Genomic DNA, 14,360 nt, shown 5'->3' on the forward strand with positions numbered 1-14,360 from the left:
TTCAACCTTGGTATTGAAACATCAATGGCAATCTTGCTTGAAAGAAAATGACATCAACAAAAGGTCATTTGCACATTTTCCTGGAGAAAGGATTGGGGACAATGTATTGGTGAACCACAGGTCATCATGAGAGCAAGCAGCAGCAGGATGCTCTTACCAGTTCATCAGTGGCCAGCTCACAACTATCCCACCTGGACCGGTTGCATCCTTTCCCAAAATCCTAAGCCACAGTGTTCTGTAAAACTCACTAGCAATTACATGGAGCCCAGTATATTTACCCTGTAATTTTTATCTTTTACTGACTTAATTTGTCTTTTTGCTACTTGACTGTAGGTAGGGACCACATTTCATGTTTTCTCCTAACAAAAGGAAAGGGGAGGGAACTGGGGCATCTAAGACGCTTCCTGGACAACACCATTTACTGAGATAGGAACAGAGACAACAAAACTGGTAACTGGTGGTTGTTAGGGTGTGTATGTGTCTGATGAGTTCTGTTATATACATATTGAGATGTTTTTAAGTTTCTGAATCTGAGAGCCTTCACAATAATACTAACCTTTGTCCAGGTATCATTAAATGGCTCTATTATAATAGTTAACCTTACAACTATGGTAATAAAATCATTTTTGGCTATGCTCTAAATTACCCAGCTTCCTACTGCATTTTTTCCAGAATTTTTCTCAATAGCACCTAAGTTTAGATGAATTTTAATCTATCATTTGAATATTTAATTTTTAAAATTAACTTCAACTTTCTCAAGTTTAATTCTATGACTATGGTTTTTTCATGTTTAAAAAATGGGTGTTAGCCAGGTTTTCCTAAGTTTTAAACAGCTAGTCTTTACCTTTGCTTCTAGTTACACAGTTTTTCCAATAGCCTTAGATCTCTAATAGAGTCTAAACATGGCATTTGCATTAACTTAGAACACTGTTAGGCAGCTTTAGGAAAATCAGAGAGAGGTGATTTTCTGTCTTGCAAACCATTTCCTCAACTCGACTGAAGTTCTGGGAAGCACTATGTTTTTAGTTCAGTATAGATTATAGTCTGTATCATATTACTGTTCACATCTGACTAAATAAGACCTTTTTAAGAATCATAATTCATCATAGATATTGAAATCACTTGTTCAAGCTCATGCTGCTTCTGCTCAAGAGGACCTCTTTGTAATAGTTAAGTGAATTATTTATTAATCAGAAATACTGAACACCACCACTAAAGTGCACTAAGATCACAGGGACTGGTAAATGGGAAGAACGGCTCCCATTTCCCATAAAAGAAAAGGGGAAACCTGCCTTCCAACTACCTGTATTAGTTTTGAGCTTATCTCCTTGGTGAGAGATGGCCTGTATGACCTTGACCACTTTGTCTTCCTATCTTCAGCTCAATGCCTAATTCTTAAGGGTGTGGTAACAGGATAAGATAATATTCATAAGCCCTTTAAAAGGCACAGTTTAAGAACATGTGTTGTTTCACAACCCCATCTTTAATGATTCACTCAATGATGTTTATCTGGATCAGAGGTTAGACACAACTGAACTTGCCTGCTTAACCAATACCGTAACGCCGAATTCCTGAAGGAAAGGATTCCTGTGGTTAATATTAATATAAATGGGGCACAGTCACTGCATTTGTTGTCTTAGGGTAAAAGATCAAATAAAGAAGAGCTATGGCAGAGAGTGAAATGACAAGTTGAAGAGTCTAGAATCTGGGAGTGAGGGATTCAGGTACTCTCTCCAATACCTACTCTCTAACTACACTGCTTGATGGGCAAAGGCAACATCACTGATGACCAAAATACATTCTTCTTGACTGAAAAAGATCAATAGCCATAGTGAATGATGTTTGGATAGGAGCTAATGTTAGAAGCAGAAAAAGGCAGTTCCAGGAAAACAGGAGGAGAGAGAAAACTTTAGACAAAGATGACTATAGTTAAGAGTTACAAATTAATTTGGATTGATTCTTCTCTTTAAATAAAATATAAAAACGCATGCTTAGGTCCCCTTCATGGGGTAAGAACTGTATTTTCTACCAGACAATAATCTGAAATTATGTCCCCTAATTCCTCACTTCTGGTCCTTTAAGCACTGAAAGTGTGTATATTCAAGGCCCTAGGTAAATCGGCTGTCAAGTCCTTGCTCTACACTGGGAAATGCATCTGCTCTTGGATATTCCACATCAGTGTATCTTCCACACCTGGATATAGGGATATTCCCAGGGTTATGATAGAATTGTGCACATATAATGGAGAAGGTGGGCATGGGTTGTGGAGATTTTTTTTTAGCTCTCTACAAAGCCACATACAGTTGTACCTTTAAAGCACTGAACAATAAAGTTTTCTTTCCATAGAACTGGACAAGGAGACGCAGTAAAAGGGTAGGCAAAAGTGATATAAAAAAATGAAAAATAATGTTTTTAAGATCACAGAATAGAAAGTGATGTCTTAAAATAAAGCAGTTTAATATCTGATTTCTAAGTGGATGAAATCAGATATTCATGAAATTAGATATTCATGAGCTTGAAAAAGTAGCTTTGTGAACTATTTTTCTCGTTATTTCTAATTTTAATGCACTATAATTCAGCTCTTCTCTTAACCACTTTACAACAGGAACCATTCTATAACACAAAACTTCTTTATACATCCACTTTCTAAAACCATAATATAAATGTTGAGCAACACATATTCTGTTCTTTGTCCTGGTAAAAGGAATTATCAGCATCCTCCCAAGAATCAGAACTACTGTAATAACCTTAATTGAGTGACACTATTGCTTTTGTACTTATGACTTAAAAAAACAGCAAACAAAAATTATTCTTTTTTGGCAAGTAATCCCAGAATAAAGTTTTACTCTAAGAAAAGTATGAAAAAGAAAAAAAAGAAAATTATGAAGAACTAAGTCCAACCAGAAGAACGTGTAATGAAAATATCAATATCTTATTTAGCTGAAAAGAGTTTTTAAAGGGAACAATCCAATGAAGAGAACTGAGACAGTGGGGGTAGGGGAATCAAATTAGTAAAGGCACTGAGTTACAAGGCAGTATTATACCTGAATATTAAAGTACAATTTCGTAGCATCAACTTCTAGTTATCTAAGATTTCATCTGGAAAAAATTTATCAAAAAAAAAATCTTCGATTACCATATGCATTTACAGCGCGCTTCTAACTCAACTCATTTTGTGAATTTTTAAAAAACCATTAAAATCTTTAAGCAGAAACCAAGCTTTTAAAACAGTTTTTCACAACAAAATTTATTAGAAGAATAGTGGTTTTGAAAAGTCTAGCATCCAGTGAGAACTACCATACACAACATTACAGCTGGGAATGTTTCTCCAAAACGTCATGGTCAAATAATACAATGGAACCATTAAATCTTACACATGCACGAAAGAACTAGCGCTTCTGACATACAACGCAAAAAAAAAAGGGGGGGGGACCACATGAATTAAAATTTTAAGTACTCATCACATACATTAAGACACAGCTTATTTTAGTCCAGTCAAAAATCAGAACTGCATTAAAAAATTTAATGTAGTGCAATCAAACCAAAAAACTTAATTTGTGATCATAAGTGCTCTACTACATAAACATTGATCATAGCAAAGAACAAAAAGTTCAAATCACACAGTACAAAAAAATCTGTAAATAAATATAAACTACAGTACAAGAGAAATATTAAATTATACAATTCCGTCAAACTGTAAACAGTATATTGAAATGAGGTCCATAAGAGTAAAGGGGGTTCCTGTTTTGTTGCATGACACTTGAACTTCTAGAAATCTGAAAGATGCCATTTTCCATATCTCCAAAGGCTATGGGCTTTATATATGGAAAGAATTTCTTTTAAATGTAAGATATCAAATATTAGAGCAGAGGAATAATCTATTTTGTTAACCACAGACAGTACTGTAGAAAACAAAAGTTTTTAAGCGACAAGTCTTAACAAAGATGTGAAGGACCAAAACACTGGAATTAGAACTTCACATCAGAAGAAACTTGTCACTGAGAACTTCAAGGCTACAAAATACAATGATAAAATTGTCTGCTGATATGCAGACCTAGACCTCTGCTAATTTTTTGACATTTTACATACTCATGTTACAACACCAACTTTGGCAGAATCACTACTGATAAACTCAAAGCACTTCTGGCCCAATGGTTCCATCACAGTGGCCAGTGCACAAAATTCTCTAAAGACATTGCATAAACTAGAATGTAGAGGTCAGACACCCAAGGACCAGTGCTTGAATTTAATAGTAGTTATGGTGAAGAAGCAAGAGCCACATCAAGGAGGAACTGCATCTGTTAAAGTTTACAGAAGCAGCTAGGAATGTCTTTTGTTTTCATTGTGCTGGCTATTAGTGGCATTTAAAAATATATAGTGTGTGTGTGTGTGTGTGTGTGTGTGTGTGTGTGGGTCGTGGGTGGGCAGGTGAGGTGTGCTGGCTATATACTTATGCACATTTTTTAAAAAATACACTGTTAACAGGAACCCCCGTATTATCTGCTCAGTAGTAATAACTGAATATATAGAATGCCACTATAAGAGTGTGAGGCACCGTGTGCTGGAGAGTTATATGCAGCTTTAAAATCTGTTTGGCTGAGTTATACCTGGATACCTGAACTGAGTTTTTAAGTTGACATTCATCAAAGATGTGCTACCAGCACGTCGAAATAAAAGCAAAACAGAAAAATACAAGTCACTGTTAGGTTTAAGAATAGCATCAAAGTACCTGAATTGAGTGAGAAGAGTGTGTAAACTGTCCCTGAGGGTTTTAAAACTGTGTACAAGTTGGATTCCTAAGAACATTAGTTTTACTGAACAGTGTGGACTGATAAAATACCAATGTCTGACAGTTTAAAGTGGAGGTTATAAAGAATTATATGCAAACACTCCAAATGTATAGTTTATACATTTTTTCCCAAAGCAGCAACAAACTGCTAAAAAGTATACATCCCATCAGAACAAGCAACATGTGGGAGTCAGATAAAGGTTTCTATCTTAGTCTGGTTTTCTGACAGCACAGCATATCAATATCCAATGACTATATCTTTCCTAGATCAGAATGTAACTAATTTTGACTAACAATATAGGATTAGACTTTTAATCAAACACTTTGCTATTACATACTAAAATTCCTTAAACTTACTAATGCTGGTAATACTAACCTAGTTAATTATCCCCCCTCATTTTAGAAATATACCCTTCCACAACTTAAAAACATTAAGATCCATTTTCAGTCCTCTGGTGTAAAAAGCATGTCAGTGAATTAATATTAAAAATTTACACAGTAAAAAGGCTTGAATTTCAGCCAAAGATTCTAAATACTGCTCATTCCCTGAAGACTTAAAGGGGGAGAGAATCCCTACCCATTTTCCTAGTGATTTATTTTTCTAAAATGGTCTGACACAATTTTTCATTTTGGGGAATTTTCCCCCTCACCTTCTCTCAAATTCCAAATTCTTAAGCCTGAATGCTTAATAAAATGGACAAAATGAGGCAATCACTTGGAACTGCTAGAAAGGTACAAAATGATATTGTCTTTTTTTAAAATAAGATTTATATAAATGTGATCTGACCCCATATTATGTAGCATGTTTTATATTTTTAAATAATCATCCTAAAACTTACAGTACCTAAGACTCTGAAGATAAATTAAGACTTTAGTGTTGTAACAGAAAAAGTGCTGAATTATCCCTTTTCTAGTACTTTAAACATTTTGGACAAGTGCTTTCCTAGTGACAATAAAAGTTTACTATATACCCTTCCACCAAGCAGGAAAAAAAGTCACCTGGATGAAAGAAAAGACTTTTAGGAGTGTAGCACCAGGTATACCAAATAATAGAAGTTGTTTCACTCATTCTGAGGGGGTAAAAATATTCTAGATTGAAATTCTATTTGGCTATTGACTGTTAAAAATCCCTGCTCTACTGTGTCAGTGTCCTGTGTCCAACTACCCCCAACCCCCCACCCCCAGTCCCTTACACACTATCCACTGAGAATCTAATCTCTAAAGAGATTATTTTAAAATTTATGTTTTCAGGACATACCTGAGAAAGGGTGCAATTATGCAGAACAAGGAACCCAAGACTGCACTAATACTGGTTATAGGTTCATAAATTCTTTCCCAAGACAAATCTAAAAAGTTTAAGAGGTATGGATCTTCAAATATGTCTTACTGCTTTAGATTTTTTTGGTATGTGTGTAGGGTTATTTCCAGTGTTGAAAAGATCATCTTGCACCTGTATAATGACAGTTCAAGATGGGGTAAAGAGTTCATTTCCACATTCAAACAATAAAGATTAAATATTATAATATTTGCTACATCCAATAAATCTATAATTAACGAAAAGTGCTTGCTTTTCAGCTTTTATTGATACAGACAGCTCTAAATGAACTGGAAACCTTAAAATTACCCCCCAAATAGTTGCAGAATTAACACATATTTCACTGTTTGTCAACTCAACATTAATTAGCCTTGATTCTCATTTTCAAAGAACCTAAAAGATTTTTCTACCAAATGAAGATGGCCCAACTTTACCACATTATCTTGTGACTTATTTTTAGTATTATAGGGCAGAATCTTTAGCCTCTTCTCAAAAATCTACATGCTTTCCCATCCTACTCCACCCTGCCCCCACCAATCTCCTTCATAACACTTAGGACATACAGCTACAGTGTTATGCTACAGGTCTAATGTCTGTTTCTTTAAAGGGTGACTGAAAGATTACTTGGGAATAAAAGAGGATATGCAAAGAATTTCCTCCATTTTCCCTTCAGTCACTGTGTTCACAAATCCTATTCAAGTCTGCAGGACAGAATTAATCCAAAATAAACTAAGAAGAAAGAGTCTGGAGGTCTGCATTCCTTGTACCACAATTGTACCTTTTTTTCCTTTTCAGTAGATTTTGAAAGCAATTAGCTTTTTAAAAAATCCCTATATAGATTAACAGTCTCCTAAATGGGCTGTTTTGCTAAAGCCATCAGGTTTAATAATACTGGCCTGACCACAGGATTAATGAAGACCTAATTCTAATAGAAAGGTAACAAGGAAAATAATCTTTGATATCTTCATGAAGGTCAAAATTTAACCCACAACTTTCAAAATCTCCTATAAAACATTAAGTGGAGCAATTCGGTCTATTGCCCTATTCTATCACCAATGACAGCAACCTGAATATATAGAAAAGAGTGGTTCATATGAAAACAACCTCTGGCATTTAGGTAAACAAAGAAGAATTATGAAAGCAAAAATATGTGGTTTCAGATGAAGTCTACAAGGACAAAAGCTGTTAAATAAAATTACATTGATCTGTCATATCTGCTGTTAACTACTCAAAATATTTTCAGGTTTTAATATTGAGCTGACTTACTAACTTGTTTTATGAAAATAACTAAATGAATCCAAGCTTCACTATTACGGGTCACCTAGATGTAAGAGAATCACAAAGGCTTAGAACCAGGCCTGGCACTATGTGCTTACTTGGGGTAGGGGGAGACCACACAGCAGCTCAAAGGTTGCTATGTACTGCCTAATGACAGAAGGTAGTTATGATACGGGCCTTAACAGGTAGTCATTTTTAGTCTAATTTAGAGTTCTCTCCAGAAAATTGGGAACTAAACTTCTCATTGTGCCTTTTATCGTTTTACTATCTGATCCCATATAGCTCACATTATAGCTAAGGTAAAATGTTGGGGAATAGAAATGCCAATTGGTTGAGGTAATGGTTTATATAAGATAACCAGAGTTCTAAAAGCACTTCAATATTGTAAAGTAAAAGTGTACCAAATAAAGCTAATACACACTTCACACTTGCTGAGCTTGCTCACCAGAACTGAACAGTAATTAACTTCACATAAGGACCCCTATTATCACACAAAGCCTTACTCATATTCATGATCTGCTGCAGCAAAGGTTTATCAAGCAACATCTAAACTTCAGAATAACAACAAACTTAATATTAAAAAGTATTATACACAAATATAAATTATTTTTCCTGAAAGAGAGACCTTGTCCTTCATGGTATTTGGGGAACAGAAAAAGCTCATCACAAACATAACTCAGAGTCATTTGTAAGCCTACTGAACAAAGTAATATAATACACTACATTATTGTCAAGCTTGATGACTATGCTGTCTCAGAAATGGGAAAGCTATAGATAAAAATACCAACTAGATATTCTTCCAGAGAATTAGTGTTTTTGATTTTATAGTGCCATAGCTTATCTACTCTATATATCAATGTTTCTCTCTTTAAAAATGCAAAAATTTATTTTAAATACATTATCTCCTATCAATAGTTCAAATAATGTTATACAATTTGAGTAATGTCATCATTTGCTTACTGGAAAACGTGAGGAAAAAAGGCTTTTGTGACAAAGACAGTCGTGAACTACACTTTCCCATACCATAAAAATGGTCAACTGTTGTCTGGGCCACACAAAAAACTCTGATTAGCAGAACTTAAGCATGCGAATAGACCAATCTCTATTACACATTTATGAAGACATCCCCAAACCAGAATATCTACACTGAAAGTGCCAATACAGAACAGTGGCAAATCAATAGAGAAATCAAATATTAAGGAATCACTGCGGCACCAAGACTGACAGCCAGCCATGTGATGAGCCACCTCCAAGAAACACATGGTATAATGGAACTCTGAACACAAAATTTAACATTAAAAGTGCACCTGAATATTACAAACTAACTTTACAAAACCTACAATAAGGTAAAATATATATCTTTTGAAATATTCAGCAGCTTTGTTTTTTTTTTTTTTAAGTTTTTTTTTTTGAGAGGCTCATGAAATTTAAAAGGGACCACTATCTAATTTCAACCATGCTTCACAAAACAATAATGGCTATTTTATATTGCAGTTACCAATGTAATGCAATTAGTGCTTTAAAATAATCTACACTCAAAAAAAGAGAGAGAGACCTTTGGAGGAAATATGCTTATTCAAAAGCTTCTTGGAAAAGAAAATTTACCTGAATATCACGTCATGACTGATCTCAAGTGTAATGTTTAAAAGCTTCACAGACATGAATATTACAATCTTCAGGTCTCAGGACTTTTAATCTGAGAAAGTTTAGAGTTTGGTTTGTTTTTAAAATTCACTTTCTAACCAAAACAAATAATAGAAGTACTCAAATTTTCACTATTTACAACTCTCAGCCTACAATCTGAAATGACACAATACAAGTTCTCTTATTTAAACTGCAGCATTAAAGGGTAGGCACACCATTCTTCTGCTGCTCGATTGTCATCCACTGAAACACACATAGAAAATATTTATGTTAGTAGAATGATCACTCCATGTACACTACAATGACAAAATTTACATAACTCAACTCATACATCACTTATATAGACTACCACATAGGATTAAACCTCTCTGAACAGTAAAACTCTACAAAAGTTGAACTTTTAGGGCCAGATTTTTAAATGGGCCTTTAAGCGATATCTTTCTGAGAGGGGATAAAAGCAAGCACAAATTAATTTCCCAAAGTACCTTTTTGCAGCAATCTTGGGCTACTGAATACCCCAAACATGCAAAAAGGCACTCTAGTTGCAATTAATTGTGTGCTGACAAATCCTTGAGTGTGGAACAAAGGAGGTGTTCCTTCATAAGCTTAGGCCTTTGCTTTCAGCAAACTTTCTACAACTTCTTTCAACTGCAGATGAAAACCACACATTTCACATAATGTATGTTTTATTGCAACTTCCAGCTAGGCGAGAAAATATCGCAGTCATACACCAAACTGCTACCAAACCCAAACTGCTTTTTATGTTGAGAAGACTAGAAAGCTCAGAGGAAACAGGCTCAGTCATCCACTGATTAAACTGCTACACAAAACCACCAAATCAAAAGAGGAACCCACACCCAGGCTATGTCAAGAATGAGCAGTTCACGTTTACTAACAGCAATGGTGTGCCTAACCTTTGAACACACAGGTTGCTGAGGGAAAACTATCCTTATTCCTAATTTAATTAATTGCTCCAAAGTTTCCAGGCAAGAATTTATGCCTTGGGAATATCTGGACCTACTTTTCTTCAAATTGTTAGTATCCATCTGAAATTATCAACTTCAATCTAACCAACGCTCCAAGTTTGATTTTATTTTACATTAAAATTCCAATGATTTTTGTTTGTTTTTGCTTAAGCATTTAGAAGGGCCTGACCACCTTTCTCAGCAAATTAGAATATAGGGTATATGTGGTGTGGATTTTGTTTTACACAAATAGTAATTTTAATTTGGTCACACAAAGCAGAATTAAATTCCATGGGCTTTACTTATCTGTTATTTTTGCAAAAACTGTAGAAAATAAACTTTCTGAATTTAATTACTACAATTTTTAAAAGCCCATCTCAAAAAAAAGCTTAGATGTTCTTCAAGGAGTGCTTATACAAACATGATCCTGAATTGTGTGCTAAACAACCATGAACATCAGTTAATTATCAGAAAAAGTTAAGAAGGGGATATTATATAGGATGCCAAAAAAAGAAAAAAAAAATCAACAATTTTAAATAAAAACTAGAAAAACCACCTCTCCCACCCTTGTACTAGTATTTGGATTAGTTTTAAAAAAAAAACTCCCATGAGCTTGATTCCTGATTGAATTATTGTTAGAGCTGATATTCCACCTAAATCATATCAGGTTACCCTGGAATTGTGTTTTTTTCTCTCACCACATACATGGATCCTTTATTAACGTGGATATTGGGCAGACAACTGAGGCTGTAAAATCTAAATATCACTTTTGCAATATCATAATTACTTATACACATTTCTTTCCCTATTTCTCCCATCCCCAATAAACAGATCTTGAGCATCGTAAACTAGTTGCTGCAATGATATTCAGTCGTTAGCACATGATCAATTCTGTAAAAGGACTGAAGAATACAAAAAAACTGGTTTGCTAAAATGAGGCATCCTCCATTGTTTTATGTAATGTACCCTGACTGCTCCTGAGTAAGAAAGGAGCTCGTCCTCCATGAGATAAGGCTATATCCTCACTTGTTGGTGAGACCAAATTGTACCCTTAGAAAATCTCAAATGAAATTATAGCAAAGGTAGTGTTCAAAGTAATTAACTGAAGCATTTCTGAAGGTAGTGTGTGCACATTTTCCACCTCCTTCCCCTCTGGGTGAGCACTAAATAGCTTGCTAATTTGTTAAGTAAATTTAAGAGTGAGAAGAAAATTATAAACTATAACTATAAATGACCAATAATAAGCACTGAATAACCGAATATCTCAAATTCAAAGGTTCATTGTTGTTCCTAGTTGTTTCTTTAGTTTAATCCTTCAATTGGTTGAATCGTAGAAGAAAAATGTGAATAATTTTAGAAGATGGTTTCAATTTGCAATGATAAAGCTCCCAATATGACAGAGGTGGTTTCTAAAAGGGGGCTTTTTTCCTCTTCTTTTTTTAAAAGTAAAAACAAATATAACTTAAGAAAAAACAGAAGGAAAGAAAAGCATGCAGGCTCTACAGGCAAGGAGTCCACTTCCATGTATCTGTTCTCTGTGAGGTAACTCAATTCTCTCTTGTAGAGAAACATGCAAAAGGCCAAACAATATTCCGAGCCATACTGCACATGAAAATTTTAAAATATGCAACATTCAGAATGCACCGTTCACCTCTGTACACACAAGTCAATGCAAAATCTGCAAAGAAACAAGTGTCACAGTAAATGAAGTTACGTGCAAGCAATGACAGCTGAACAATGATGCAGTAGTGCTCACCCAGTTTGTACAGTAATTGGCACTCTACAGTATTCCTACTCGTTTTTTGATTCATTTGCACTTTGTGCTGCCTCTCCCTGGGGATCTAATTCAATCTTTAGAGAAACATCTGGCCCCTCCGACCTCATTAATTTCATCTTTTTCTTTGGAGGGTTTTTCAAAGTGCCCAGCCTCTCTTTTACTTTGTACTCCAGTGTACTGTGGGGAATCCCATAAATACTCTGAGCTTTGGAAACACTCATTTTTCCACTCATAACCACTGAGATTGCTTCCTCCAGTATCTCACTGTTGTACTGTCTGTAACGCCCTCTTTTCTTTCGAGGCTGCTTGGAGCCAGGGTCTCCTTCTTGATCCGATGTGGGATATGGCTGTCCAGAGGTAGACTGCTCAGCATCTGAGCCCCAAGAATCGGGTCCAGCATCTAACATGCTTTTTCTATTTTGTTTTGGAAGAATAGCCCTTAATTTTTTACTAAGCGCGCTCTCCGTTTGTGAACCCATTACCAAAGAGCTATAGCTGTATTGATCACCAGTGCGAGACTCCCAAGAAAGATCCATTCCTCTAACTTGTGGTATCTTTAAATCTACAGGAGATGAATGGCTCACATCCTTTTTTCCATCTTGTTTTGCTTGAAGTGCCATTTTTGGAAAGGCAGAATTTTCTGCAAGAAAAGGAAGGTCACTGATGTTGCTGAGTGCACCATTTCCCCTGAACTTCATACGGCTGAGGTTGAACTCGTAATGTGGTTTTGCCCAAGAGGCTTCCCTGGATAATATTAAATGTTGTCCATGATTCTGTAATCCAGATGGCCCAAGGCTGGCAGCTGTAGACAATTGGTTTCTGCTCAGTAGTTCTTCACTAATCTGCAAGGATCGAGCCAGTGGAACTTTGAGTGATGTGGAGTGTCCAAAACCTTCCCTGGTTCCATCCTGTAAGCTTCTTGGAGGTACCCCATCACCACTCCGAAGTCCGTCTGGGCGGTACTGGCTGGGTCTCCCAGGTCGCCTAATTGGATGGAAGGAAACTGATGTGAGCAGGACTTGCACAGGTAGGGAGGGATGGGTGAGGGGACCACTCCTTTATTAGAAGGCCTTGCTTGGGTAACATCACTTTGTGTTATTTATTTATTTTTCTCTAAAATTAAAAAAAATGGTCTCAGCAGTTAGTTTTAAAACTTGTTCACAAAAAAAGAAAAAGTAAAAAGAAAAAAAAATCAGGAGCTTTTTGGGCAAAGAAAAATTAAACCTGTCAGCTGGTCTCTGGTTGGGTTCACAAATTTTCGGAGAAAAAGTTTCGCGCAACTGTCTGAAAATAGCATCTTAATTATTAATTACAAAGTAATCATCAGTCTCCAAAGATCTACACAGAATTGTGTTGCCAATGTGACGTTACCACTAAACAAGTACAGTAATAAAAGAGTAAGCCAAATTATTTATTTTAATGCAATGTATTCAACATTCATGACAACTAACTATAAAACTGGAACCATTGACACTGGTGGAACCCGTAGATAATTGCTCATTTATCCCCAAACAAGTTGATGTTCATCATAAAAAATCAATTCTAAATAACATTTCTTATTTTGCTTAGGAAAAAAAAAATATATATATATATAGCTACAAGCCCCAAGGGAAGAAAAAAAACAAAATAAAACAAAAGACCCGTTGCATTATAACTTACCACACTTTTCATTTTAAAACACTATTAGTTGCAGATACATGAGTATCGTGATTCTCCATTTGAAATAATCCAAGCTTAAAAGAAAATTACCCTTTATTTTCTCTAAAACTTTGTTCCTTAAGTGCTACTGAAAATAATTATTGCCAGAGATATATAAACAATTTTGCAGGAGTTTTCTTTCGTTAAAAAAAAACTTCTTTTAAAATACCAAACATCTATTTTAAAATTTCAAGTGGACAGCTTTAAATAATGTTTAAAAGTCAACTACTTATACAAAGTTAATTCCTAAGGTTTCGATTTTCACAATAGAGAAAGATTATCAATATTAAGACTGACAACTGGCAAAGCATGCCCGGGGGCGGGGGGGGGGGGGTAATGATTGCATTAACTAGGCACAAAAGTGGAGCTTGGCAGAAATAATGATAAACCAGCTATGTTCTCTAAAACTCTACAGGGAATGCTGTCATCAGTAAATAACACACTAAGGATAACACTGATTCAACTAAAAGATGGGCAGTAATTTTGGTGCATTTGTTTTCCATAAAACAAAACCAAGTAGAAAACACTTTCCATTCAGAGGGATAAACACAGAAACTTCAGCCATATATAATACATGGACCTGCAGCCAAGCTAAGGGCAAATCTTAAGCAAAGGGTTTATTTATGCAAACTACATGTGGGCTTTTCCAACATGTGTCCTTAGTTACACAACTATAAATGGAACCCAATGATTTGGGACCATGCTGACTTTCATCTAGTATAAACCATAATGAAAAGAAAGGCTTAAAAATCAGTAAGCTACGCAAAATGGATTAAATTAATAGTTGTTTTTAGGCTGAATAAAGAAGAGGAGAAAAAGGAAAATGATGGAGTTTTAGAGAAAACAGAAGGGGCATTTTAGAAGTCAGTAAAGAAATCCTTCAATTTGAAGGTA

The 14,360-nt window shown here is 35.3% G+C and overlaps 1 protein-coding gene across 11 annotated transcripts in view; it reads right to left on the reverse strand.

Annotated features, from left to right (window-relative positions):
* LCOR (ligand dependent nuclear receptor corepressor) overlaps nt 1–14,360 on the reverse strand; it is a 138,306-nt gene that overhangs the window by 25,290 nt on the left and 98,656 nt on the right. For 2 of the 11 annotated variants that reach the window (XM_045568740.1, XM_045568742.1), the window contains one exon: nt 3,232–12,752. The exons of 8 other annotated variants lie outside the window; for them this stretch is intronic. In XM_045568740.1, the coding sequence (XP_045424696.1) occupies nt 11,783–12,752 (970 nt within the window). In that variant the 3' untranslated portion in view covers nt 3,232–11,782. Of the gene's footprint in view, nt 1–3,231; nt 12,753–14,360 lie in introns of those variants that run through there. One more of the 11 variants, XM_045568741.1, reaches the window with a different exon arrangement.

The sequence above is a fragment of the Lemur catta genome, chromosome 14 (genome assembly GCF_020740605.2).
Source record: "Lemur catta isolate mLemCat1 chromosome 14, mLemCat1.pri, whole genome shotgun sequence".
Lineage (NCBI taxonomy): Eukaryota > Metazoa > Chordata > Mammalia > Primates > Lemuridae > Lemur > Lemur catta.